The sequence below is a fragment of the Saccopteryx leptura genome, chromosome X, assembly GCF_036850995.1.
Source record: "Saccopteryx leptura isolate mSacLep1 chromosome X, mSacLep1_pri_phased_curated, whole genome shotgun sequence".
Classification (NCBI taxonomy): Eukaryota; Metazoa; Chordata; class Mammalia; order Chiroptera; family Emballonuridae; genus Saccopteryx; species Saccopteryx leptura.
The window spans coordinates 38,230,902-38,255,943 of record NC_089516.1 but is presented as its reverse complement, the minus strand read 5'-3'; the positions used below and the strand labels follow the sequence as shown (position 1 = coordinate 38,255,943).

Sequence of the window (25,042 nt, the reverse complement as noted above, 5' to 3'; positions counted from 1 at the left end):
ACTAAATATACAAAAGGGCTTAAGATGAGCAAGAATAGTCTAACTTCGTATCTGCTGCCCCTCTTCAGAAGCAACCCTTTTGATTCCCTTTTGGCCATTTTTTTCTGGTGGTCTCATTATCTAACTATAGTAAGTACATACCTATCAGTAGTCCTTCATTATCAATTTTAGACTTTATTGACTTTTTACTGTGGTATATGAGAATTTATTTCCCTTACTTCCAGTTTTAAACAAGTGGGGATATGCGTGTGTGTCCTCAAGTCCACGATGTAGACACAGTTGTTATCGCTTTAGATGATATTAACTAAGGTGACCAACTTTTTTACAATGAAAAGGAGGAAAAAATAAATTGAAGAAAATATTGTAAACAAAAGAAACTATTTATTGCAATAATACACTGTAATATAAATGCATAATAAAAACACTTGTGATATTTTATATTGTAATTATGCTTACATGCCTATTTATTTTTAATAATAATTGTAAGAAAAAAGTACTCATTTAGACACAAATATGTCACATCACATGCAATGGATCAACTCTGCATGGATTGAATACAGACATTTACAGATCAGTCTTCCAATATCAAAAAGGAGGACATGTAGGAGGACACTTTTCGAGGGAGGATGGTACTTACAAAAGAAGGACTGTCCTCCCTAAAGGAGGATGATTGGTCACCTTATATTAACTCAATGAGAAGCTCCGTTACACTAATTAATAATAATAAAAGGACGGCAGAAACTTTAAAAAGCAGAAAGCTAAAACAATGCTGAGCCTTCGCCACCATAAATGTTAAGGGTGAAACAGTTAAAAAAAAAATAGCTTTGAAGCATTGAAATTACAACCTTCTCCTTTAATTCCTCGTGTTGGGCGGGTCTTGCCCAGCTCGCCCACCAAGAAAGCTCCAGCCGGCTGGTTGGGCCCCCTGGGACACGGTGTAGTGAGAGCCAGGGCCACGTGACAGCGACAGGCGGCACTCTGTCTTTCTCCGAGCAGTCTCTGTGGTATTCTTCCCATCCCCAACCCCTTTGGTAACGGCAGTCACGTGACAGGCCCGGGAGTTTACGGCAGGTGCCCACGTGATCCGGCCTGCAGTCGGGTGGCTGCGGTGAGGTACCTAGGTTGCTGAAGGGCGGGCGGTTAAGTCGTAAACGTCGCCGCCAGCGGACTCTCCGGGTTGGGCGGTCTGGGGAACAAGGAGCTGGCTGCGGCTTTCATCGCTTAGTGCCTACAAGGGTCTGCTCTTTCTGCCAACTCTGCATTCGTCATCCCCACCTCTTTGCGGGTGAAGTCACCTTTGGGTTTCGAGACCTTGGGGTGTAAGGCCCAAACTCGAGACAGCACCCCACCCACACCCCCCTTTCCCTCTCACCCTCCATCTGCTCCCTTTGCTCCACTGAATCACCTAGCCTCTGAGCTGGCCAGCTCGGCTGTGCCTTGAGCCCAAGTTTGAGGTGGTAAAGGCAACCGTGGGGAAAGCAACCCCCCAGTGGACAAAGGTAAAGGCAAGAATAGAGCAGGCCTAAGGGCCCCAGGCGATGAGAATAGGCGGCTGAGCTGGTGAACAAGGAAAAAAAAAAAGAGTACTGCGGCTGTAGAAGGGACTGGAAAGGACTTGTTGCACGATGGAAGAATCTGACTCTGAGAAAAAGGTGGAGAAAGAGAATCTGGGGCCGAGAATGGATCCTCCCTTAGGGGAACCGGAAGGATCGATTGGGTGGGTGAAGAGTGTTATGCCAAACCTGGAAGGGGGTGGGCTTCTGAGGAGAGAATTGTGAATTGGAACACCCCACTCATGATAAATGCTTTTATTTACCAGTTATGTTGATTGGTATCGTGCTCTTGGCAACAGGATAAATTATATAGAGGACTGGTTGGTAACTGGGCAGAAAAATAACCCTTGGGACAGGAATGGACAGGCATAATACCAGTCCTGGGAGGAGTGTTGTAAATGAGGTGACAGTTCTGAATTGCTTTGAATTATCAATAAAGGAAATTTGGCATCATATTGAGGATAAGAAGACTAAAAAGAGAGTTTTTATTTCCTGGGCAGAGATCAGTGGCTTGAGAGTGCTTTCTGTGCCAATTTGTACCTGAAACTTAAATCTTGTATTTTATATGCTTTTTGCCTGTAATGAGTGAAATATGACTTGGAAGAACAGCTGAAGGGCTAAAGGTACTACCAGATTTTTAAAATAGGAGGCTGGCTTAAAAAAAGGGGACATTTAAATATGACAATATTGTTTGGTTTATTAAAACACTTGTATATACTGCTGTTTTTTTTTAAGAGTGTGAAAAATTGAATCTTGAATTTTAACAGCTCATTTATATTCCTAAATAAATCTAACCAGGAGCTATCTCCTGAACATGTAATTAGGATATAGGGAGTATAAACCCAGTTTTATAATTTAGGAAAATGAGGCCTCTATTCAACTTAAGTCCCACACACAGTTATACTCAGCTGTTGTGCAAAACATGCTCTTTTGCATCTCTACATTTACTTGTATTTCTTGAATTCCAATTTCTAAGGCAATTGGGTCATAGAAACGCTGTCTTTTGGTTTATGCCTGCAGGTGGGTGCTGCCAAATACAGCCATGAAGAAAAAGGTAAGACGTGTTAGGTACATCAAAAACATGAAGGTAAAGGTAAGAAGTTACTTTCAGGAAATATGTTTCATATGTGTATATACACCATCTTTCTTGGACTATTGCAGCAGCCTTCTAAGTGTTCTGCCTTGCTTTTGTCCCTTTCTTTGCTACTTGATTTAATTTCTTCCAATATTTATATATAACTGAGTTATTTAAATATGTAAGAACTTTTTGTAATTTTCCAAAGTCCATGGAAAAAATAAAAGTGATTTCATGACACAGAATGCCCTTTAAAAATTGATTTCTGCCCTGGCCGGTTGGCTCAGCGGTAGAGCATCGGCCTGGCATGCGGGCGACCCGGGTTCGACTCCCGGCCAGGGCACACAGGAGAAGCGCCCATCTGCTTCTCCACCCCTCCCTCTCTCCTTCCTCTCTCTCTCTCTCTCTTCCCCTCCTGCAGTGAGGCTCCATTGGAGCAAAGATGGCCCGGGCGCTGGGGATGGCTCCTTGGCCTCTGCCCCAGGCGCTAGAGTGGCTCTGGTCACGGCAGAACGACACCCCCCCCCAGGGGCAGAGCATCGCCCCCTGGTGGGCAGAGCGTCGCCTCCTGGTGGGCGTGCCGGGTGGATCCCCGGGCGCATGCGGCAGTCTGTCTGACTGTCTCTCCCCGTTTCCAGCTTCAGAAAAATACAAAAAAAAAAAAAATTGATTTCTGACTATGCCATTTGCCACACCTACGTACCTTATCGTAGCCATACAGAATTTGTCTTTCTCCAAATTTTCAAAGTAATTTGTATTTTGTGAAAGCCATACATACACAGTACTCAGGCCTCTGCCTGCACACATATTAAACCCAACTTAGTGTTACCACCGTAAGGTTTTTATATGAGTTTCTCCAGATGGAATTGAACACTTCTTCCTTTGTGCTCTATGGTAGCCACCTTGGGGTTTGGGCAGAATTGATAAAAGCACAGCTCTGGACCAAATTTATGAACTGTTTGGGCTTCTATGTTTTTCATTTGTAAAATGGTGATAATATTACCTGTCGCATAGGGTTGTTAGGTGGTTTAAATGATCAAATACATGTAGACTAATTATATCAGTATCTAACACAGTTAGCCTTGGTAAGCCTTTCATAAGCAATTGAGATAAGAGATCTTAAATTATAAGAAACAAAAAGAAATTATCATATTTAGTTTTCATCTAATAATTCAGTTATATAAAAAACCCCAGTTTGCAAAGGGAATGTTCTTCATGAGCCTGTCTAAAGTTGTTACAGACAGGGATGTCGAAAAAATATCAAAAATTTACTCATGAATAAGCATAAAAACAACACTTTTTTGTAACAACTTTAGACTGGCTCTGCAGTAACATGTCCTTAGTGCGGTAGTTATATAACTGACTAGCTAGATTACATTGAGCTTGAATGAAGTATACTTTCATTAATACTCCCTATATTTGTAATTAGAAACTTTTATAAATTATTTTAGGATTGAAGATACAATATGTACCCCCTTTCATTTGAAAAGCATGGTAATTTGAACTCTTTCATAAATCTGAAAGGACTATTAAAATTTGCTTTATCCAATTCCCTTCTAGTGCAGGAATCTATAGCATCTTTAATAGGTGTTTTTCTGTCTTCATTAAATTCTGACATTGACAGGAAGGCTATTCATCTTCATAAGGCCAGCCTTTCCATTGGCAAATTCTCATTGTTAATAAATTGCTTGTTTTATACCTTTGTTTTGATAGCTTGTTCATTCATTTGATGAATATATTTTGAGCATCTATTATGTTAGACACTGGAGATACAAAGGGGATTCTGTCATTCAGGAGCACAGACCAAAAAAATGGATAACTGCAATGCATTATGGTCTTTGTGTCATGGGAAGAGAGAGGTGAGACATAATTAAGCCAACCTAGGGCATTGGGGTCAGAGAATCTTTTGATTGCTGAACGAAGCTTTGAAGGATGAGTGGAGCTTAGCTGAAGAAAGAAAATGGAAAGTTATTTGCAGAGACTACAATGAGAAACAAAGACGTAGAACAAGGGTCCCTGGAGATCCGGGTGCAATCAAAGGAACTACAAGCCGTTCAGTTCAGTATGGCTGGACTCTAAAAGTTCCAGGCCAAGAGGGTCAGAAGATGAAGGCAGAGGAGTAAATAAGGGTGTTTTATATAGTTTAAGGACTTGATGCTGTAAGCCATGGGACACTTTTGAAAAGAAAAAGAGATGGTAATTAATGAAACAAAATCATGGAGGTAAGTGGAAAGGGTAAGTAGCAGAGATGGAAAGATTGAACAGGAGGAAGAATTTTCAGTTATACTAAAATCTCCTGTCCTGTCGTTCAGTGCATAAAACATTAAATTATGAGAGATCAGGGTTCAGTTTCCTCTCAGTTGGTATATCTCTAACATAGTTTGAATATATAATAGTGTATATTAATAGCATAATAAATTTACTGCATTTCTATTGCTAAGAGGATGTGTAACTCATGACAGCTAAGCACCTGGCCCCTGGAATTCTAGGTATCTCTGCCTTTACCGCTGGTTGAGGAATTAAATTCCCAGTATCCACACCAGGTATTTGGTACCGTCACTTCAGTACAACATCAGGTCCAGAAGAGAAATAGATCCCTTTAGACTTCATTTGCTCTAGATTGCTAACCTCTTTTCATTCTTTTTTCCCACTTTGTCCTTAGGTGCTGTTGATGGGTAAAAGTGGGTCTGGTAAGACCAGCATGAGATCTATTATCTTTGCAAATTATATTGCCAGAGACACACGTCGACTTGGTGCAACAAGTAAGATGTTTTATCTTATTGTTAAGTCAGGTGATCTTAACTATTAATAATCTGCATAACACACTTGGTTGCAGTAACTTGGGGATGCAGAGGTTGAGAGATTTGTTTTGCAGCATGTTTGCCTTTTTTTCATTTGTTCTCAGAGCTGTGTGGCCTAATTCTGGTTACTACTGCTTGCTCTCTTGGGGTTTTTTCCTTTCTAGGTTGCTTACCAAGCGGGAGGCCCTTGTCCAACTTCGTTTTTATCCTGCTCTTTCTTTAACAAGCATAGGCACCGTTTTGTTTGTTATTTGGGGGGGGGATGTTTGTTTTTAACTGTTATTGTATAAAGGGAAATTAACTGATAAGTATTAACAAGCATAACACTAAAATTGCCTAAGATTTTTTTTTAAAGGAGTAGTTAGTCTTAGTCTTCATTAAAAGGTAAATTTCTCGGGGCAGAGGTTGTGAGGTTAACCGAATCTATACTCTGCTGCTTCTTTTCCTGGATACACATCAATGTTCTCATTGGAGTTCCAGCTTTGACTTGAGAAATTTTATTGCCCTTTATGGTTTGAAATGTAAATCTTGCTTAGTATGTGGTAGCTGGGTGGCTAGTGGATCCATGCTTCTGAGAGACACCTTTTATCTATAGGCTGTAATGCCATTTCATTTTGCAGCATCCCAGCATTTCTGGATTCTGCCTTGGTCCTTGGCCCCTAGGTGATGAGACAGTTGCCCTATCTGGCTTTTACAGATTCCTGATCTGGGCTTCTAGCATCTTGAATACTTTTAGGGAAAAGTCACCCACTGCTTCATAAGGTATCTCACTCTGGTTTCAAGAACAACAAACATTTTAAAACACCTTATGTTCCAGATGCTGGATACAAAGAAGAAAACGACATTTCTGTTCTTAAAGTACAAGAAGTGTAGTATAGGCTCTAAGTTGGAGTAGCTCTAATGGTTAGAAAGCTATCTTTTAGTTATAGTTCCAAGTCTATTTCCCTTTATTTCTGCTCGCTGATCCTGTTTCCATTCTCTTGAGCCTCTACAAATATTTGATTATGATTAAAGTCTAAATCTATCCTATTCATCTCTTACCTCCTATCTTCTCTTCCTTAAGTTAAACATCTTCAGTTCTTCCGTCTATTCCTTATTTGATATCATCTTAAAGACTTTTTAAAAACTTGTTTGAACATGTATACATTTTTCTTTTAAAAAATTTATTGGTGAGGAGAGAGAGAAAGAGAGAGAGAGAAAAAAGCATCAACTCACCATTACACTTAGTTCCGTTCAGTTGTACACTCATTGATTGCTTCTGTGCCCTGACCAGGGGTTGACTGCATGGCCTTGGTATGATGGGACAATGCTTTATCCACTGAACCACCCAGCCAGGGCCTGTCTATATTTTTCTTAAAGTGCTGAGATTTGAATGTCAGTGTGGCCTGATCAGGGCAGAGTAGGACTATTACATCTCTGGTTGTGGGTAGCACAGTGTAGCTCTCTTTATGTGGAGTGACTTTTATTATACTGAGTCATACTAAAAGCACCCAGTTTCTTTTTACATATATTATTAAAAAGCATATTCTCCTTGTGATTCTTATGTAGTTAATATTTGAACCTAATGATAAATACTTACCTCTATTAAATTATTCAATTTTATTTGTTTTAGCCCATGATATGGCCCTGAACTCAGTGTTTGTTAACTGGAAGTCCAGGACAAGTCACTGTGTCACTGGGCCTCAGTTTCCTTATCTGTAGGAAAGAGGTTGGATCCTATTTTTATTTTAGCTGCTTATTCTCTCATCTGATATGTTAGCTATTCTTCCTAGCCTTTGTATGGTTTGTACATTGGATAAGCATCTCCTCTAGTTTTCATCTAAGTCGTTCATCAAAACTTTTGGTCATGACATGGTCCTTTGGCCTGTCATGCCTCAAGAGACTTCCTTCTAGAAGATACCTGTCTAATTTTCTCTCTGTTTTGATTTCTTAAATTTTAATTTTTTCTGTTCTTCCAAGTTAAATATTTAGACCTAGTAATCATATGGGTGTAGTAGATTAGAGGTAGTTATGTTCACTGTGTGCTATTTTATTTACTTTACTCTTTATAGTAACTTCATTTTAATAGATGAAGAATGTATGACCTAGAAGTTAAGCTCACTCAACACGTAAGCATTAGAACTGGAATGTCAGTCTATCCCCCTGCTCTGGTCATTATGCTACAGTCACAGTTCCTGGAAAACTTCTTTCTCTTTGTGGTTTAAATTCTGCACATTTTGCCTGACCAGGCGGTGGCGCAGTGGATAGAGCGTCGGACTGGGATGCTGAGGACCTAGGTTCGAGACCCCGAGGTTGCCAGCTTGAGCGCGGGCTCATCTGGTTTGAGCAAAAAGCTCACCAGCTTGGATCCAAGGTCTCTGGCTCCAGCAAGGGGTTACTCGGTCTGCTGAAGGCCTGCGGTCAAGGCACATATGAGAAAACAATCAATGAACAACTAAGATGTCGCAATGCGCAACGAAAAACTAATGATTGATGCTTCTCATCTCTCCATTCCTGTCTGTCTGTCCCTGTCTATCCCTCACTCTGACCCTCTCTCTGTCTCTTTAAAAAAATTAAAAAAATAAAAAATAAAAATAAATAAATTCTGCACATTTTATTAAAGGACATTTTTTTCTAGTCCAATTAATATTTTTGTTTTTAGCTAATTAGCAAAGTTGATGTACTACCCTGTTTAATGAATAGTTTTGCAACCCAAATTTCAGATCTATTCAAGCTGCGTAAAATAGTTTTTAAATAATATAGTAGCATCATTGAAAAGCTGTGAACAGTATGTTGCAAATTATATGACTCCATAAACATTAAAGCAGGCTAGGTGCCAGGTACTGTGAATGGGACAGAGCTCTTGCCCTTAAGGATATCTCAAGTGGGACCTTTATTAATAATACTTCGGTAGCAATTACTGTATTTCCCTAAAGGTAGTAAAAGTATATTTTAAAATATTCTATTGGCTTAAATGGTTTAGTATATATCATTAGATAGTTTGTTATTGCTAAATAAAGATCTGGATTCTACTGCTTGACTTATAGATTCATTAAAATACATATAATACATTAATATTTTTACTTGCTATTCCTTCTTATGCAGTTTATTTTCTTTAAAAATAGTAAAAGAATACTTCAAAAATATAAGGTCTACCGGAAAGTTCTGTCCGTTTTTGGAATAAAACAAAATACAAATTTTTCTTACCATCAATAAACTTTATTAAATAATATATTTCCACACCAATCTTATCTTCCAAATATGGTCCAAAATGGTTTGCTGAGCTGAATTAAGCCTTTCTGCAATCTCCAATGTTGTCAGAAAAGGATCTTGCTCCAACATGGTCTTAACAACATCGTCATCGATCAAAGATGGTCGCCCAGAACGTGGCTTATCAGAAAAGTCGAAATCACCTGTTTCGAATTTTTTGAACCATCTTCTGCATGTCCTATCAGAAACTGTACCTTCACCAAACACTTTCAATAAATTTCTACTTGCTTCTGTAGCATTTCTTCCTTGTTGAAATTCGTATACAATACAGTGGCGTAAATGAACTTTTATCAGTAGCCATGGGTACACTATCGCTTCACACATAAGACTAACGTGAATCAACTTTGTTTTAGTTAATTTGCTACATCAGTATGTATACATTAAGTGATAAAAATAGAGGCACACATGCGCCAAATAAACGTGCTTACATGTCGAAACCTGTTGTGAGAGAAACGGACAGAACTTTCCGGTAGACCTTATACTACATTACCTATAATGTTTAGTGTTTTTCTAGATTGTCATTGATGAAAAAGTCCAGTTTTATTTTGTTAAATTAGAGCCTACTTTGTTTTGAAATTTGAAGTAAGGATACATGATGATGGTATAATTTATTTGTTAGAGGGCTGTTAAAATGTGTTTGTTGGAAGAGTAAACTTGTCAATAAAAATGATTATGAAGTATTTTAGTTTAAAACACTGTTGACGGCTCTGAGATTTCCTACCTTCTCAAAATTCTCTGTTCCCTTGGCTTTTATTTAATGCTTTAGTGCCCTGGTTTTCTTCCTTTATCTTTAACCATCCCTCCCCCCTTTTTAAAGAATATTTTCTTCTTTCTGCCCCATAAGTGTATGTGATTTCCCAAAGCTCTGTTCTTAACTCTTTTCAGTTTCTCTTATAACAGCAAGACAGGAAGACTAGGAGAGCCAGGAGGCCATATAGGAGACGTGAGACAAGAGAGGGAGGCAGAAAGTTGGGGTTAAATCACTAAGTACCATATAAGCCATGTCAAGTAGTTCAAAGTGGTAGTAGAGGGCAGCCCCTAGAGAATTTTAAACAGAAAGGTAACATGGTATTAGTTTTAATTTTCAACTCTAATGACAAAAGTAATACTTGTGGAAAATTCAAACATCACAGAAGTGTAGAAAATCTGTTCTTTTCCTTATTCTGAGGCCGACTTCCTAGGGACAGCCACCATTAGTAGTTTGAGGTTATCTGTCTGGCCTTTTTTTCCTGGGTATATACAATCATATCTATAGAGAGATATGTTTTATTTTTCTTTTAAAAGAATACTGGAATACAAATCTGTATTTTGGAGAGATCATTATGTCTGTAATATGGAGGATAGATTGGGGAGGGAGGGAGGCAAGGGTAGAAACAAATTAACAAATTAGGAAACTATTTTAGTAGACCAGGTAAGAGTTGAAGGGGACTTAACTTGGGTTAGGGTGGTGATCATAGATATGGTGAGAAGCAAATGGGTTTGGGATATATTTAAGAGGTAGAGTCAATAGGACTTGCTGATAGGTGTGTGGGGAATGGTGTGGAAAAGAGTGGACTCAAGGGTGAAACTACAGTTTGGGTTTAGGCAACTGGTTAAATTCACTGTGATGGAGAATACTAAAAGGAATATATTTTGTGGGAAGAATGGAGAGATGAGCTGTATTTATATACATTGAGTTTGGGATACTTGTGGTTTATTCAAGTGAAGCTGTCCAATATATGATTCAAAGATGGGGTAGAGAAATATGTATTAGGGATACATACTTATGAGTTACCAGTACCCAAATGGAAAATGAAATAATGTGAATAGATTGGCTTGCCTGGGAGAAGAGTATATAGAGAGAAGAGTAGGTGGCCAAAGATGGAATCCTGAAGAACTCTAACATTTAAGGGACAGAAAGAAGAATAGGAGCCTGTGAAGGAGGGTCTGCCAGAGAGGTTGTAGGTATGATATCAGAGGCCAAGAGAAGAGAATTTTTTGAGAAGAGAGTAGTCAACAGTGTCATACTGTAGAAAGTAAGACAAGGACTAAAAAGTCCACTGGATTTGGCAATGGGGCCATTGGTCACCTAATGAGAACAATTACCTGTGATATGGGAATAGAAACCAGATTTCTGTTCCTTGTGCTCCATATCTAAATAATTACTGAATCCTGTCACTTTTGTTATTGTCTTTCCCTTTCTCAGTAGCACTTCTTTCCATTTTTTTTTTAGTACTAGACCGTTTACATAGTCTTCAAATTAATAGCAGTTTGAGCACCTACTCTCTCGTAGACTCTGTTGGAAATACAAAGACATGTAAGATATGATTCCTTTTCCAAGGAGGGGGAAGTGAAGGGGAGAAGGGAAGTAGTTTGAGCACCTACTATGTGCCAGGCACTTCATGTATGATAACTCCTTTGATTCTCACAGTAATCCTGTGAGGTCAGTAGCATGCTTCCCAGCGTTTTTAATAGAAGAAAAAATTAAGGCTTAGAGGTTAAGTGACTTGCCCAAGGTCACACAGAGAGGTAGAGCTAGTATTTGAACTTAGAATTGTTTTATTCCAAAGCCCATTTTTAAAAAAATGCTTTGCTGCTTATGACTCAGTTTATGAGACCATAAAATTGTACAAAAGTTAGATAGCAATTGGTTTAAACAACAGCTTCCAGATAGTCATAGAAGAAACACCATTGTGTGATAGATTATCACATAAATTGTAAAAGTGATAGCTGCTGAACTTTGAGACATTTCCAGGATAAGAATTTTTATTTTTCCTCCTTGTGACTTTTAGTGCCTGGCAGAGAGTAGATGCTTAATAAATGTTTGAATTAATTCAGAGGGAGTGATGACGGTAAGTGGGGGTGACCAGGTAGGGCTTTTAGAGGAGGTGGGATTTTAGTTGGGTCTTAAAAGATGAGTCTAACTCTGAAAGAAAGGTGGGGAGGACTTTCTAGGCACATGGACAGAGCAGGCAGAATACAGGGGGAGTGGGGGGAAGTGTAAGGCAGAGGTCGCAAACAGGCAGCCTGTATACTGGATAAGGCCTGTAGATGTGTTCTGTTCAGCCTGTACAATGTTTTAGAAAAATTGGAATTAGTTATAAATATGTAAATGTTTCCATAAAAATCTGGATTTCCCACTACTGTTGAAAAATTTAAAGATCCGTTAATCTTGAACCCATGTTCTTGCATGGCTAGAGTAACTGTCACCCACTCCCTCTTCCACTTGGGAGAATGTTTACACTCCATAAATGATCAACTTTGCTTTTGTATGTTTACTGGCCTGGCCCCCTATTAGCAGGTTTGCGACCCCTGATGTAAGGTATTTTGGGCGTTGGGGAGGTAGTGGAGTTTAGGAGGACTATGAATAAACCAAATTGGACTGGAGCAAAAGGCATTATTAATGTATGTCATTGGGAAATATAAAGGCAGATTAGAAGCCAAATTCTGAAGAACCTTGAATGCCCTCCTATAGACATAGAGGAGCGATTGAAAGTGTTTTGAATGGGGAGTGACATGTTCAAAGTAGTGTTAAGAAGATGAACCTGGCAGTAGCCTGTAGGATGAAATAAAGTGGGTAAGCTTCCTGGTAGAAGGTAATCATGGAGCTATTGTAGTTATGTAGGCTTGAGAAGGTAAGGGCCTTCCTTAATATTAGTGGCAGGTTGTAAAATAAGGAGTGGAATTGAGGAAGATTACAAAGGAGTAGCTATGAATTAAACATGGACTGAGAAGTAAAAAAGGGACCTTTCCTCCAACCCCCATGTGAAATTGGTCGGGTCAGTAACCAAAATAAGGAAATAAATAGAGGCAGTGAATATGGTTATGTCATTGTTTTTTTTGTTTTGGGGTTTTTTGTATATTTTTGTTGTTTTTAATTTTATTTATCTATTTTTTTTTTTTTTTTGTGGAGGGCATTGGTAGGGACAGGACGAGCTATTAAATGGTGTATGTCTCTGTCTTACATGTTGGAATTTTAACATTAGTATTACAATTGGAGGTTGTTTCTGCTCTAAGCACTAAACTACTAAAAAAATGACTTACATGAGAGACAGTTCTGTAGCTCAGGGTAGCTTGGGTGCCCACTTTGTCACTAAACCACGCTACTAAACTGAAAATCACCTTCTTGTGGCTTTGAGCATTTCACTCCACTTTGGTCCTTCTAAATTCCGGGGGTTAGTGCTTTGCTTATTTTGAATTTCATCTCGCATGCTACAATTACTAGATTTGTCATATTTATCTTCTAGTTGATGTAGAACATTCCCATGTTCGATTTCTGGGAAACTTGGTGTTGAACCTGTGGGACTGTGGTGGGTAAGTATCATCTGATTACTTGTTTGTGAGGCCAGTGGCAGTAGTGGCATCTAGTGTATTCAGCATAGAGAATACACTAGAGGAACTATCATTCATAATAGCTACATTGGATAAAATTTTCTTCAGAATTGGCATTTGATTAAATAAAGATCTCTGACTTTTATGCATTAATTATCTCCAGTCTACGCACTATAGATCCGACCTGAGCACGTCTCTTTCAACTGAGTTAACTCTGTTGAAGGAATAGGAGACAGTCTTTCCTCTCATGGCCAAGGGAGCTCTGGAAGATTGCATCACAGACGCACATCCCTGTGTTTGTATGCAGGTGGTGCTCCCTACTCTATGGCCATTTGCGTCTGCGTGAAGCAGCAATGAGGAGTGTGGTGGTTAGGAGCCTAAGCTCTGGAGTTACATTAGAGTTTGCATCTCAGCTCTGTTAGTTGTGTTATCTTGGATTGATCATTTAAACTCTCTGAGCCACAGTTCTTCATCTGTACAATAGGGATAATGATGGTGCCAACTCAGAGGGTTGTTTTAATGATTAAGTAAGATAAATAAAAAGATATTGTTAACTCACTGTTTCCCCGCTCCTAGTATAAAACCAGCCATGGAATAGGTGTTCAATGAGTGTTTGTTGAAAAAATAACAAAATATGGCCCTGGCCGGTTGGCTCAGCGGTAGAGCGTTGGCCTGGCGTGCGGGGGACCCAGGTTCGATTCCCAGCCAGGGCACACAGGAGAAGCGCCCATTTGCTTCTCCACCCCCCCTCTCCTTCCTCTCTGTCTCTCTCTTCCCCTCCCGCAGCCAAGGCTCCATTGGAGCAAAGATGGCCCGGGCGCTGGGGATGGCTCCTTGGCCTCTGCCCCAGGCACTAGGGTGGCTCTGGTCGCAGCAGAGCGACACCCCGGAGGGGCAGAGCATCGCCCCCTGGTGGGCAGAGCTTCGCCCCTGGTGGACGTGCTGGGTTGATCCCGGTCGGGCGCATGCGGGAGCCTGTCTGACTGTCTCTCCCCGTTTCCAGCTTCAGAAAAATACAAAAAAAAAAAAAAAAAAAAAAAAAAAAAAAAAAAGAAAAAAATAACAAAATAGCCAAATATTCCATAAGAAAATGATTACATTATTGTAGTATATGGACACTTAACACCCCAGCAGATTTCTTTCTTTATACAAATCCTTCCTCATTATCATTGCTTCCAATTCTGTAATCTGTGTTGAGATTAGTTCAAGTCCCTTACTTTTGAGCAATAAGATATTAGTGTCATTTTTACATATAGGGCAGCTGAGGTCCAGTGGAATTATGTATCTCCTAAGGTCACACAACCACCTAATAATAGCAAAGTGAAAGACTGGAAGCTAGGTTCATGATTTTTTCCATAACAGAACTCTGTTTTTTCTAGGCATCTGGTAATTGAGAACACACAGCTTAAGGAGCAAAGAGCAACGTTCTACTAAAACGTTATCTTGGAGTCATTTTCATATAGTTTAGAGTATTTGACTAGTTATCCATCAATAAATAGTCACTGGACACTTATTTTATGGCATGCTCTATGTTAAAAGCCGGGAAACAATGGCAGACAGTAACAGATACGTTCCTTGCCTTGATGGAACTTTCTGTTTAGGAAAGTGAATGCCATTAATTAAAAACTCTTGTAAATGTGTAATATCACATTTGTAAATGTTAAAAAATAAGAAAAGTGTTTTGGAATAAGGGCTTATAGTGCCTGGATTTGCCTGTCAGGGAAGGTCAGGGATGGTTTCTGTGAGGAAGTTTGAATTGAACTGAAATCTCAAAGGACAGCTAGGAGTTAATGAGATGTAGAGGTAAGGGCATGTGGGACACAATGAACAGTATGTGTAAAGGCCCCTTGGTGGATAAACCAAGGGCCACGAGAACCAAGGGCAGGTCAAAGTATGTTTGGAACACAAGGAGAGGGGTACAGGGTGGTGCAAGGTGAAACTCAAGAAGTAAGAGTTGAGGCAAGACTGATTTACTATGGTTTGCCCTTTAATTCAACGTCTTAAGGTCATCCTTTACAAAGGATAGGTCATAAGTGAAAGTGACTAAACTGAGGACTTACCACCTAGATTTTTCTTGCTACTAGACAGGACACCTTTATGGAAAATTATTTCACAAGCCAGCGAGACAACATCTTCCGAAATGTGGAGGTTTTGATTTATGTCTTTGATGTGGAGAGCCGTGAACTGGAAAAGGACATGCACTATTACCAGTCATGCCTGGAGGCCATTCTGCAGAACTCTCCAGATGCCAAAATCTTTTGCTTGGTGCACAAAATGGATCTGGTACAGGAGGATCAACGGGATCTGGTAAGGAACAGAAAGGGTACCGCTATAAAAGGTGGGCATGCTTTGTAGAGGCATAGGTACATCACAGCAATATTCAAACTAGTGTTTGACCAAATTTCTGGGTGCTATGGCCTAGCCAAGTTGATACATAAAATTAACTATCACAGGGGGGTGAGGGTCTGGGTGTGAGGAGGTGGAGGGAGTGAGCAAACATGAAAAAAAATTACCATCATAGTGTGTACACAGACTCAATACACACTCACCCACTCATGGAAAATGTGTATATGTGTGTGTATATTTTATAAATAGATATTTTCCATATGTTTGTGGGCACATACATAGATACATATAATGAATAGATATATTAGTTGGGGGTGATATATTAATATAGCCAAATAAATACAACCGATACAGAAATATTATATGAGTGTATGCATATATGTGTGTGTGATAGAAAGATATCTACAAAGGGTAAAGTATTTTGATTCTAAAAGTTTGATATGCAATAGAATCTTAAAATGATCCAGTTTGGGTGATTTAGAATGATATTAGATGTATTTTTTCAAACTCCTCAATATAGTAAATTTTCTTTTTTACCATAAGGCTCTCAGTAAGTACTCAGCACAACCTGAAGAATTTCAGTATCTGTTGCTTTTTTAGACCTGACCTGAAAATATTTCTGTCATCCTAGTTTCTGAAGTAGTGTACACATTGATAAATTCCTCCGAGGAAAGAGGAAATGCTTTCTGTTACAACATACTGAGATAATTACATCTCAGATTTTGCAAAGAAAGAGGAGAGCTGTATATTCTGATCAATGTGTTGGACTTTTTAATTCAGATTTTTAAAGAGCGAGAAGAAGATCTGAGACGTTTGTCTCGCCCATTGGAATGTTCTTGTTTTCGGACATCTATCTGGGACGAAACTCTCTATAAGGTGTGTGTTTCTCAGAGTTCCTTCATTTTAGAGTGTGAAAAAAAAATCAGAAGAATATTATCAAAGCTAAAAGGTTTTAACATGTTGCCACTCTCAGGAAGAACCTTCTTCCGTCTTGTCATGTTAGCATGCACAGCCTTATTTATAAAGTAGTATTTTATAGCCATCTAAATATGTTGAATAAAAAATTCTATAACAGAGTATCTAAAAAATATTAAGATTAACCTCAAGAGATTTTGGATTTGATCTTAGGTTGGGTCAACATACCTACCAACCACACTAAATTAACCAGTTTGGTCATGATTAATTTAATACTGATCTTTATGACAGCTGAGTTTTAATTGGCTGTCATCCATTTTAACTTGTCTTAATGCTGATTGGAACTGTGTCTAATATTCAGGTACTTCTATAAGATAAATGTTAGTCTGAGTTTGGATGGCAATAGAAAAAAAATATTTAAGGGAGAGATTGGAGAAGGGATTATCAAAATGAGACATGTTATACGTAGAATTTGATAGCTTCCATTTTTGTACCAAATGGAAACTAGTATTCTTTCAACCGGAAAGATTGTTCCAGTTGCTGGAGTAGATACTACACTGTTTGCAGAGTTGTAAAAGTTATAATAGCTGTGTTATGGATGAAACTGAAATTACCTTATTGGCACATAGGTTCCTTGTCCTGCTTCTTTCCTTCTCCTACTGATCTAGTGATTTGGAAGACTGGCTTCTTTTGGTCTTCCTATGGTTAGACCTTTCCTTCAGACTGCTTCTGTATCTATTGTCAAGTCTGACTCTGGGTGGGAAAGCCTCCTTCTCTATCACTGGTAGCTACAGCGTCGGTTTCAACTGCATCTGCCAAGTATCTCCACCCAGAAGCACAGAAACCTGATTTGCCAAGGAGAAAAAACCAATGCACTTTAAAAATAGCCATTATTTTATTTTTTAACTAATTCATTTTTTCCCCAATATTATGTTGACCCAGCCTCACTCTAATAACAGATCATTTTTTGAGATACCTGTCTAGGAAGTACTGTTCTAGATTAATTTGGGCCGAATTTCTCTCAAAGCCTTATTCCCATAGAACAGGTAACCGTGAATAAGGATGGACATGACGCACTGATAAGAACCAACTGCGGTGTGAAGGATGGCAATACATAACAGACCAAAGACAATTGGCTAATCACAACACTGCTGTGAGTGACAATGTCTCTGCTGTGGTTAGCTTTGGTGTCTTCTCCAAGGTAAATTCAGCAGTGACATTAACACCAACCTGAAAAGTTGGAACCTAAAACCCCATGCCTAAGTAATAAAACTAATTGGAACAGAGACATGGCGCTACTATATCTTACATAAATGCTGCATAGAGCTAACTTAAATTTTTATATTAAGCTTTATTCTATAAGCACTCATCACATATCTGCTTGATGCTATAGGACACACAAATGACTAAGACCAGGTTCCTGCCCTCTAATAGGTGAGAGAAGAGCATTATACACCTTTCCAGACAAATTAGAGTGAAATTGAAGGATTTATTATAATGGAAATTCAAATAAAAGCACCTTAAGAGAATAGAGGGGAGGGGATGGTTAATGTCAACTCCTTTCATTAGTCATACTTCTCTAGATGAAGTCAGTTTTAGGCAAATACACCAGTGTACTATTTTAAATTCAATAATTCATACAGCTGAAATTAGCCTTTTGAAATAATAATGCCACTAATTTCTCCTATACTTTCTTTTGTATGTTATCTCATTGTGGGGAGGGACCTTTTATCTATGTGGCTCTCATATTTTCACAAAACCAATTGTTAGATGCATTATTAGGGTCTGATTTTTAATGCAATCTATACTGTTAGATTTAAATATTTGTTGAGTGACTGGATTAGAAGCTTTTTAGCCCAATAATAGATCAGAATTTTCAACTTTTCCTAAGATAACATGATAGAATTAAGTAATTTTTTATTTTTAATTATCAATGGAAAAATGTTTCTCCAGCATTTTGCAAAAGTATTTGAATTTTTCTTAAAACCTCTGAAGGATAAATATCAAATATTAGCTTTTCTTTCTCATTTTGTTTGTTTTATATCATATTATATTTGTTACCAGTATTTGGGACTCAATTATCACATGTCCATATGTTGTAGCATAGTTACTCATTTGCAAAGGTCTGTCTAGGACTGCTACCTGTTAATAATATTACACTGTGCTTCTGTTCTGTTAGGCTTGGTCCAGCATTGTTTATCAGCTGATTCCCAATGTTCAGCAGCTGGAAATGAACCTGAGGAATTTTGCTGAAATTATTGAGGCTGATGAAGTGCTTCTATTTGAGAGAGCTACTTTTCTGGTAAGAACTTTCTGCTCTGTGGATATACTTCACACTTGCCTTCCTTTATTCATTAACAGAGAACAACATGTTGCCACTCTCAGGAAGAACCTTCTTCCCTCTTGTCACATTAGCATGCAGAGCCTTATTTATAGAGTAGTATTGTCAATAAGTGACCTGAAAGAAATCCTTTGGTTTGTAGCTCTTTAGTAGTTAGTAAAACTTAGATTTTTGTAGATATGCCTTACTACAGAGTTTAGGTTATTTTCAAACATTATTGTTTATTTGTGTTGAAGTATCCCTGTTTCGTATTGACTTTTATTATAAAATGAGGGTTATTTTCCTTTTGAGGAAACTTACATCCCACTCCTTTCTCCAAAAGACTGAGTTGGAAACGTTTAACAGGGAAGAGATGTAATGGTCAACTCAGTGACATGACTAAGAGTTCAGATGGAGAGGTGGAAGGGAAGAGTCATGTTAGTATTTTAATTTTTGTTATAAATTCAACTTATTAGAGCCTACTGTATATATGGCTCTGAGAGGCAGTGCAAACACCAATATTATATTTATAAGTAACAATTTTAAATAACAGTAATAGAAACTAATTTGAGATATCATGAAGCACTGCCCAAGTAATTGCTGACCAGCTTAGTAAATGTAACTTTTCTTTTTCTTTTTAGAGTGTATACTTGAGAGACAGACAGGAAGGGAGAGAAATGAAAAGCATCAATTCTTCGTTGCAACATCTTAGATATTCCTTGATTGCTTTCTCATATGTGCCTTGACTGTGGGGCTCCAGTCGAGCCAGTGACCCCTTGCTCAAGCCAGCGACCTTGGGCTCAAGCCAGTAATCTTGGGCTTCAAGCCCATGACCTTTGGGCTCAAGCCAGTGACCATGGGGTCATGTCTATGATCCCATGCTCAAGCTGCCAACCCTGTGCTCAAGCTGGTGAGCCCATGCTCAAGCCAGATGAGTCCGTGCTCAAGCTGGTGACCTTGAGGCCTCGAACCTGGGTCCTCAGCATCCCAGGCCAACACTCTATCCACTGCATCACCAATTGGTCAGACAGTAAATGTAACTCTTATAGTAAATAATTTGTTTCTGAACTCTACCAATGCTTGGTGATTTCAGACACTTTTTTTTTAGGTGAGAGGAGAGGAGACAGTGAGGCAAACTCCTGCATGTCCATCCAGCAACCCCATCTGGGGCTGATGTTGAGTATTGAGCTACTTTAAGTGACTGAGGCTGATGTGCTCCAACAGAGCTATCCTCAGCACCCAGAACCACTCTCGAACCATTGAGCCACTGGCTACAGGAGGGGAAGAGGGAGAGACGGGGGAGAGAAAGGGGAGAGAAAGGGGAGAGAAGGAGGGGAGAAGCAGATGTTTGCTACTCCTATGTGCCTTGACTGAGAATTGAACCTGGAATGTCCATACGTCAAACCAATGCTCTTATCCACTATGCCACTGGCCAGGGCCTTCAGATACATTTCTTCATCTTCCTGAGTTTGGTTCCTCTTCTCTAAAATGAAGATAAAAATATCTATATCATAGGTTCTGGCAAGTGACTCAGTTTTGCTTCCTACTAAAAAATTTACATCTGTATATCCAGTCTATAGGAAATGGTTGTCTGGTTTTATTAAAATATAAAAGTGTGAGAGAAAGTATTTTCAGCTGGTATGGCTGTCTATCTTGAATATGTTTAATTATAAATGGTCAGTTCTCAGAAGTTAGAATCATTTAGTTAAGGTTTATAAATATAATACCAAAAGCCATTTGGTTATAGGCTTCATTAAAATTAAATACAGTAGGTACAGCTCAAGGACAGCTAAGAATTTGTATTTCTTTTTTGATTTGTACTATTTTTTTAATCAAAGACCATACTGTGAAATATTGATGAACATTTGATGATTAAAGTAAGTGATAAAGAACAGCAACAAACCAAAATAGATAAAACTTAAACTATCTAATAAAATTATAACCAAATGGTACTGGATGGGTCATCCATAAGGATGCTGAAATTATGCATAATGTTGGCAGCATATGGAACAGAGGAAAAGAGACAATAAATCAAGTGTCAAGTCGGCCCTGAAAATCAGGTAGCCAAGAGACAGACAGATGCTTGCCTAGAGGAGTAGCAGAGAGTGATATGACTACATTGCACAGATTTAAAGGGCATTGTTCTTTTTCATAGGTGATTTCACACTATCAGTGTAAAGAGCAGCGTGATGCTCATAGATTTGAGAAAATCAGCAACATTATTAAGCAGTTTAAGCTAAGCTGCAGGTAAGAGATCTTGTGTGATCTATTTATGTCTGGAAAAAAATACTGTTATTTTTGAGAAGTTCAAAAAACTATACTGGGCCACATTTCTATATCTGGAATAGGTCCTTCAATTGAAAAGAGAGCTAAAATCTAAGGGAGCCTACCATTGGCGAGGTGAATAAAATTAATTGTCCTTTAATGTAAACTCAAATGATATAGAAGTATATGAAAAATATCTAAGCAGAGTACACTTTTGAGGTGTTTGATCTTGTTTGGGAAGAAATAAAAAATGTTCAAGAGTTTTGAAAAAGAAGAAAGAAGGATAATTTTGCCCTACCAAATACCAAGGTTTTTTGTAGAACTACAGTAATTAAAATTGGGAGGTACTGATTCAGAAATGATACAAAATAGGCTAGAAATGTCTAATCATGTTGTCTTAGCTTTGATTAAATACAGTTTGAATTTTAGCATTGTGAATATAGGAATATGGAATGACTGAACACCATAATTTAGTAAAGATTTAAGAATCAAAATTCTTATCCTGGTAAAACTTTGATGCCCAAAGAATAAAATAGATCTAAGTTTACTCATCTTATGCCTTAGTATAAAATGGCACTTTGAGACTTTTTGGCATGTTTAATGCTAACATTTTTAAGAAGAAATATTGAATGGCATGCAAATATAATTACCTAGTTTGTTTTCAAAGAACTGTGATCATTTCTTGAATTTCAGTGTAACTAAAATTCAAAAGGTAACCTCAGTGACAGAAATTTCAACTTAAAAAGCTTCTTAAATATTAGAGAAGTCTCTTATAACATGAATTTTAACATGGATCTAAGTCTAAACCCACTTTCATTTCATAGTGAAATCAAGTCCTAACTCTCTTTCTAAGTCACTTTCCAAAACATGTTAAATTCAGCATTACAGTTTCCTTGGAAAACAAAGTAGAGTTAGTGATTAACAGTCTTAATGAAGTAGTAAATTGAGGTACAGTGCTATGAAAATGTTTAACCTGGAAGGTAAGAATTTCTTATTTTGCTATTATGTTATGTTCTTGACTCTTTTCTCTTTTCTCCTGTAGCAAGCTGGCTGCCTCTTTCCAGAGCATGGAAGTCAGGAACTCTAACTTTGCTGCTTTCATTGATATCTTTACATCCAACACTTATGTGATGGTTGTGATGTCTGATCCATCCATTCGTAAGTTTAAACTTAGCTTACATTTGGTCAAAGCAATATATTCTTTAAGGTAATTGCCCTAGAGGTATTACTTTATTAGATACTGAAAAACTATTTCGTAGTGAGGTTGGTTGCCCAACAGTGTGAATGTACTTAAGGCCACTGAGCTATATATTTAAAAATGGTTAAAATGGTAAATTTCTTGTCATGTATATTTGACCACAAAAGATAACTTCCTTGCTACTAGTAATAAATATGTACCATGTCCCAGTTTTTGTGTTATGGGCATAAGGGGAAGTATTTGGTGCTTCTGTGCCAAATAGTCATATCCATGAAATAAACGTTCCAGCAACATTTCCAGGATGTTCCCAGAAGTTTAAATGATCTCTGATCCGCTGCCTTTTTCTACCTTAAGTTAATATTAAAACAGAGCATAAGATAGTGAGTTTTATACTATTAGCCCCCAAATAAAAGATTTTGAAATGTTATGTTGGAAATTTTGTTTAGAATATAAACACACCTTTTTTTTTCAGAAAAATTAAACCGTGGTTTACTTGGGAACCCCTATTCCTGTATGTTGTCTGTGATCTGCTAGGTTGAGGGATTTCGTTCTCTCTTTTTGACTGCCTGTACTTACTTTGATGGGTATCTTCCCCACCCCTACCCTCAGCTTCTGCAGCTACTCTGATCAACATCCGCAATGCCAGGAAACACTTTGAAAAGCTGGAACGAGTGGATGGACCAAAGCAGTGTCTTCTTATGCGCTAAACATTGCCAAATGTTTCAGGAAAAAAAATTGAAACACTGTTTCTTAATATTAATGTTGTATTTGTATATGTTGGCTCTGAAAAGTTGTGATGCTTACCACTTCTGTATTTCTTCCCTACTCTCCAGTCTTAATGTTTAACTTAGAATGCTATTTAATCAAATACAAATAGCCAGTGAGAAATTAGATGAGCTGTTCATGACGTTGTGACATAAAATTAGATGATCTGTAAGTGTTCTGTTAATACGGTTCAAATATTGTGTTCTGATAACCTTGTTCCAGTAGTTGTGTGTGCCAAAGCCCCTTCCGACATTGTCTTGTATTTCTTATCAGATAGTAACCTAGAAGTTTGGAATATTACTGTTTTCTCAGCATGAATTAAAAACATCTCTTAACTCCAACTGTGAATACTTTTGCTGTTAGGGATTCCAGTATCTCTTTTTCTTTTCCTTGTTTATTTAAGTTTTCCCAAAGAAAGAGAAAGTTAATTTCACATTTATCCTAGGGAAAGGGGACCTGCTCTTTGAGAAATAGTATAAAAGTTGGATATGAAGGATGGAGCCTGATTATAGCCTTAAATCTAGGCCGAGAGTTTAGATATAATGTGATAGGAAATAATTGTAGGCTTCTGGGTGGGGTGGGGGGGTTACATGAAGAGAACTGTGAGAGAAAATGAACTTAGTATGGATTGACTGATGGTGATGGGAAAGCTCTGGTAGTAAGCCAGGCCTGAGGTGTGTTGAAAGCCTGTTCCAGGATATAACTGGTGAAGGAATGAATAAAAAGTTGAGAGGAAATAATAGGATTGTGAGATGTACCTCTTCTTTCTTTGAGGTCTGGGAATGGTGGGAGTTATATTTGACATCATCTCCAAAGGAAAACATGAAGCATTTTGAACTGGAAGAAATGGAGCTTGACAAGAATAACTAGAATTACTCAGAGCACTAACATTTTTAGTTTTTATAGATCGGATAACAAATGTGTTGTAGAATTGGGCACCTGAAACCTGTATAATTATGTTAACCAGTGTCATCCCAATAAATTCAGTAATAATAATTTTTTTTTGTATTTTTCTGAAGCTGGAAACGGGGAGAGACAGTCAGACAGACTCCCACATGCGCCCGACCAGGATCCACCCGGCACGCCCACCAGGGGCTACGCTCTGCCCACCAGGGGGCGATGCTCTGCCCCTCCGGGGCGTCGCTCTGTTGCCACCAGAGCCACTCCAGTGCCTGGGGCAGAGGCCAAGGAGCCATCCCCAGCGCCCGGGCCATCTTTGCTCCAATGGAGCCTCGGCAGCGGGAGGGGAAGAGAGAGACAGAGAGGAAGGAGAGGGGGAGGGGTGGAGAAGCAGATGGGCGCTTCTCCTGTGTGCCCTGGCTGAGAATCGAACCCGGGACTTCTGCACGCCAGGCCGATGCTCTACCACTGAGCCAACCAGCCAGGGCAGTAATAATAATTTTTAAAAAGCATTTAGGCCTGACCAGTGGTGCCACAATGGATAGAGCATTGACCAGGATGCAGAGGTCTCAGGTTCAAAATCTGAGAGCACTGGCTTGAGCACAGGCTCACCAGTTTGAGTGTGGGGTTGCTGACTTGAGCGTGGGATCATTGACGTGATCCCATGGTAACTGGCTTGAAGCCCAAGCTCGCTAGTTTGAGCAAGGGGTCACTGTCTGGGCTGGAGCCCTCCAGTCAAGGCATGTATGAGAAGCAATCAATGAACAACTAAAGTGACGCAACTACAAGTTGATGCTTCTCCTCTCTCTCCCTCTCTCTCCTTTCCTGTCTGTCTCTCGTCAAAAACAAACAAACAAACAAACAAACGAAGCAAATCCTGTAGAGAATCTACAGCACAGTAGATTCATCTCATTTCTTTTATCTCTGTCATGAAGGAACTTCTTTCAGACCACCAGAACATCAGAACCGTTTTCCGTCTTATTCCCAGTTGAGAGACAGTTTTCACTGCACAGTCAAGAACATGTTTTTAGGTAGCCTACATTATATAGATTAACAATCTCAAGTCTTAAAATAACTGCATAGAACTAATTTATTCAACAGTTGTATCAATCTTCTGCAGGAGGAGAGTTTTTTAAAGTAGCTGTTCCAGATTTTTTATCCTATTAACATCTAGGAAAATGAAAAGAGCAAATGAACCAAGGATCTGTTTTGTAACAAATAGGAATCATGATTTGGCATGTTCTAATTACTCTCAATATCTGGGGTGGGATTTGAAGGAGCCACCTGAAAGCATTTTTGTTCGTTTGTTTTTAAGTTGGATATACAGACGTGGATACAGACATT

General features: G+C 38.7%; 1 protein-coding gene across 4 annotated transcripts; it reads left to right on the top strand.

The window, feature by feature from the left end:
- The first annotated feature begins 1,020 nt into the window (after nucleotides 1-1,020).
- Nucleotides 1,021-23,139, top strand: RRAGB (Ras related GTP binding B). 4 transcript variants are annotated; one of them, XM_066356920.1, is made up of 11 exons: nucleotides 1,021-1,108; nucleotides 2,574-2,607; nucleotides 5,291-5,390; nucleotides 10,891-10,974; nucleotides 12,905-12,971; nucleotides 15,074-15,296; nucleotides 16,116-16,211; nucleotides 18,430-18,552; nucleotides 20,726-20,817; nucleotides 21,878-21,993; nucleotides 22,643-23,139. In XM_066356920.1, the coding sequence occupies exons 2-11, from the start codon at nucleotides 2,596-2,598 to the stop codon at nucleotides 22,738-22,740; spliced, it is 1,011 nt and encodes a 336-aa protein (XP_066213017.1). In that variant the 5' UTR covers nucleotides 1,021-1,108; nucleotides 2,574-2,595; the 3' UTR covers nucleotides 22,741-23,139. The 4 variants fall into 4 exon arrangements, with proteins under 4 accessions (XP_066213017.1, XP_066213016.1, XP_066213014.1 ...); XM_066356919.1 differs by having other exon boundaries at nucleotides 1,052-1,113; XM_066356917.1 differs by having other exon boundaries at nucleotides 1,055-1,717.
- The last annotated feature ends 1,903 nt before the right edge of the window (nucleotides 23,140-25,042 follow it).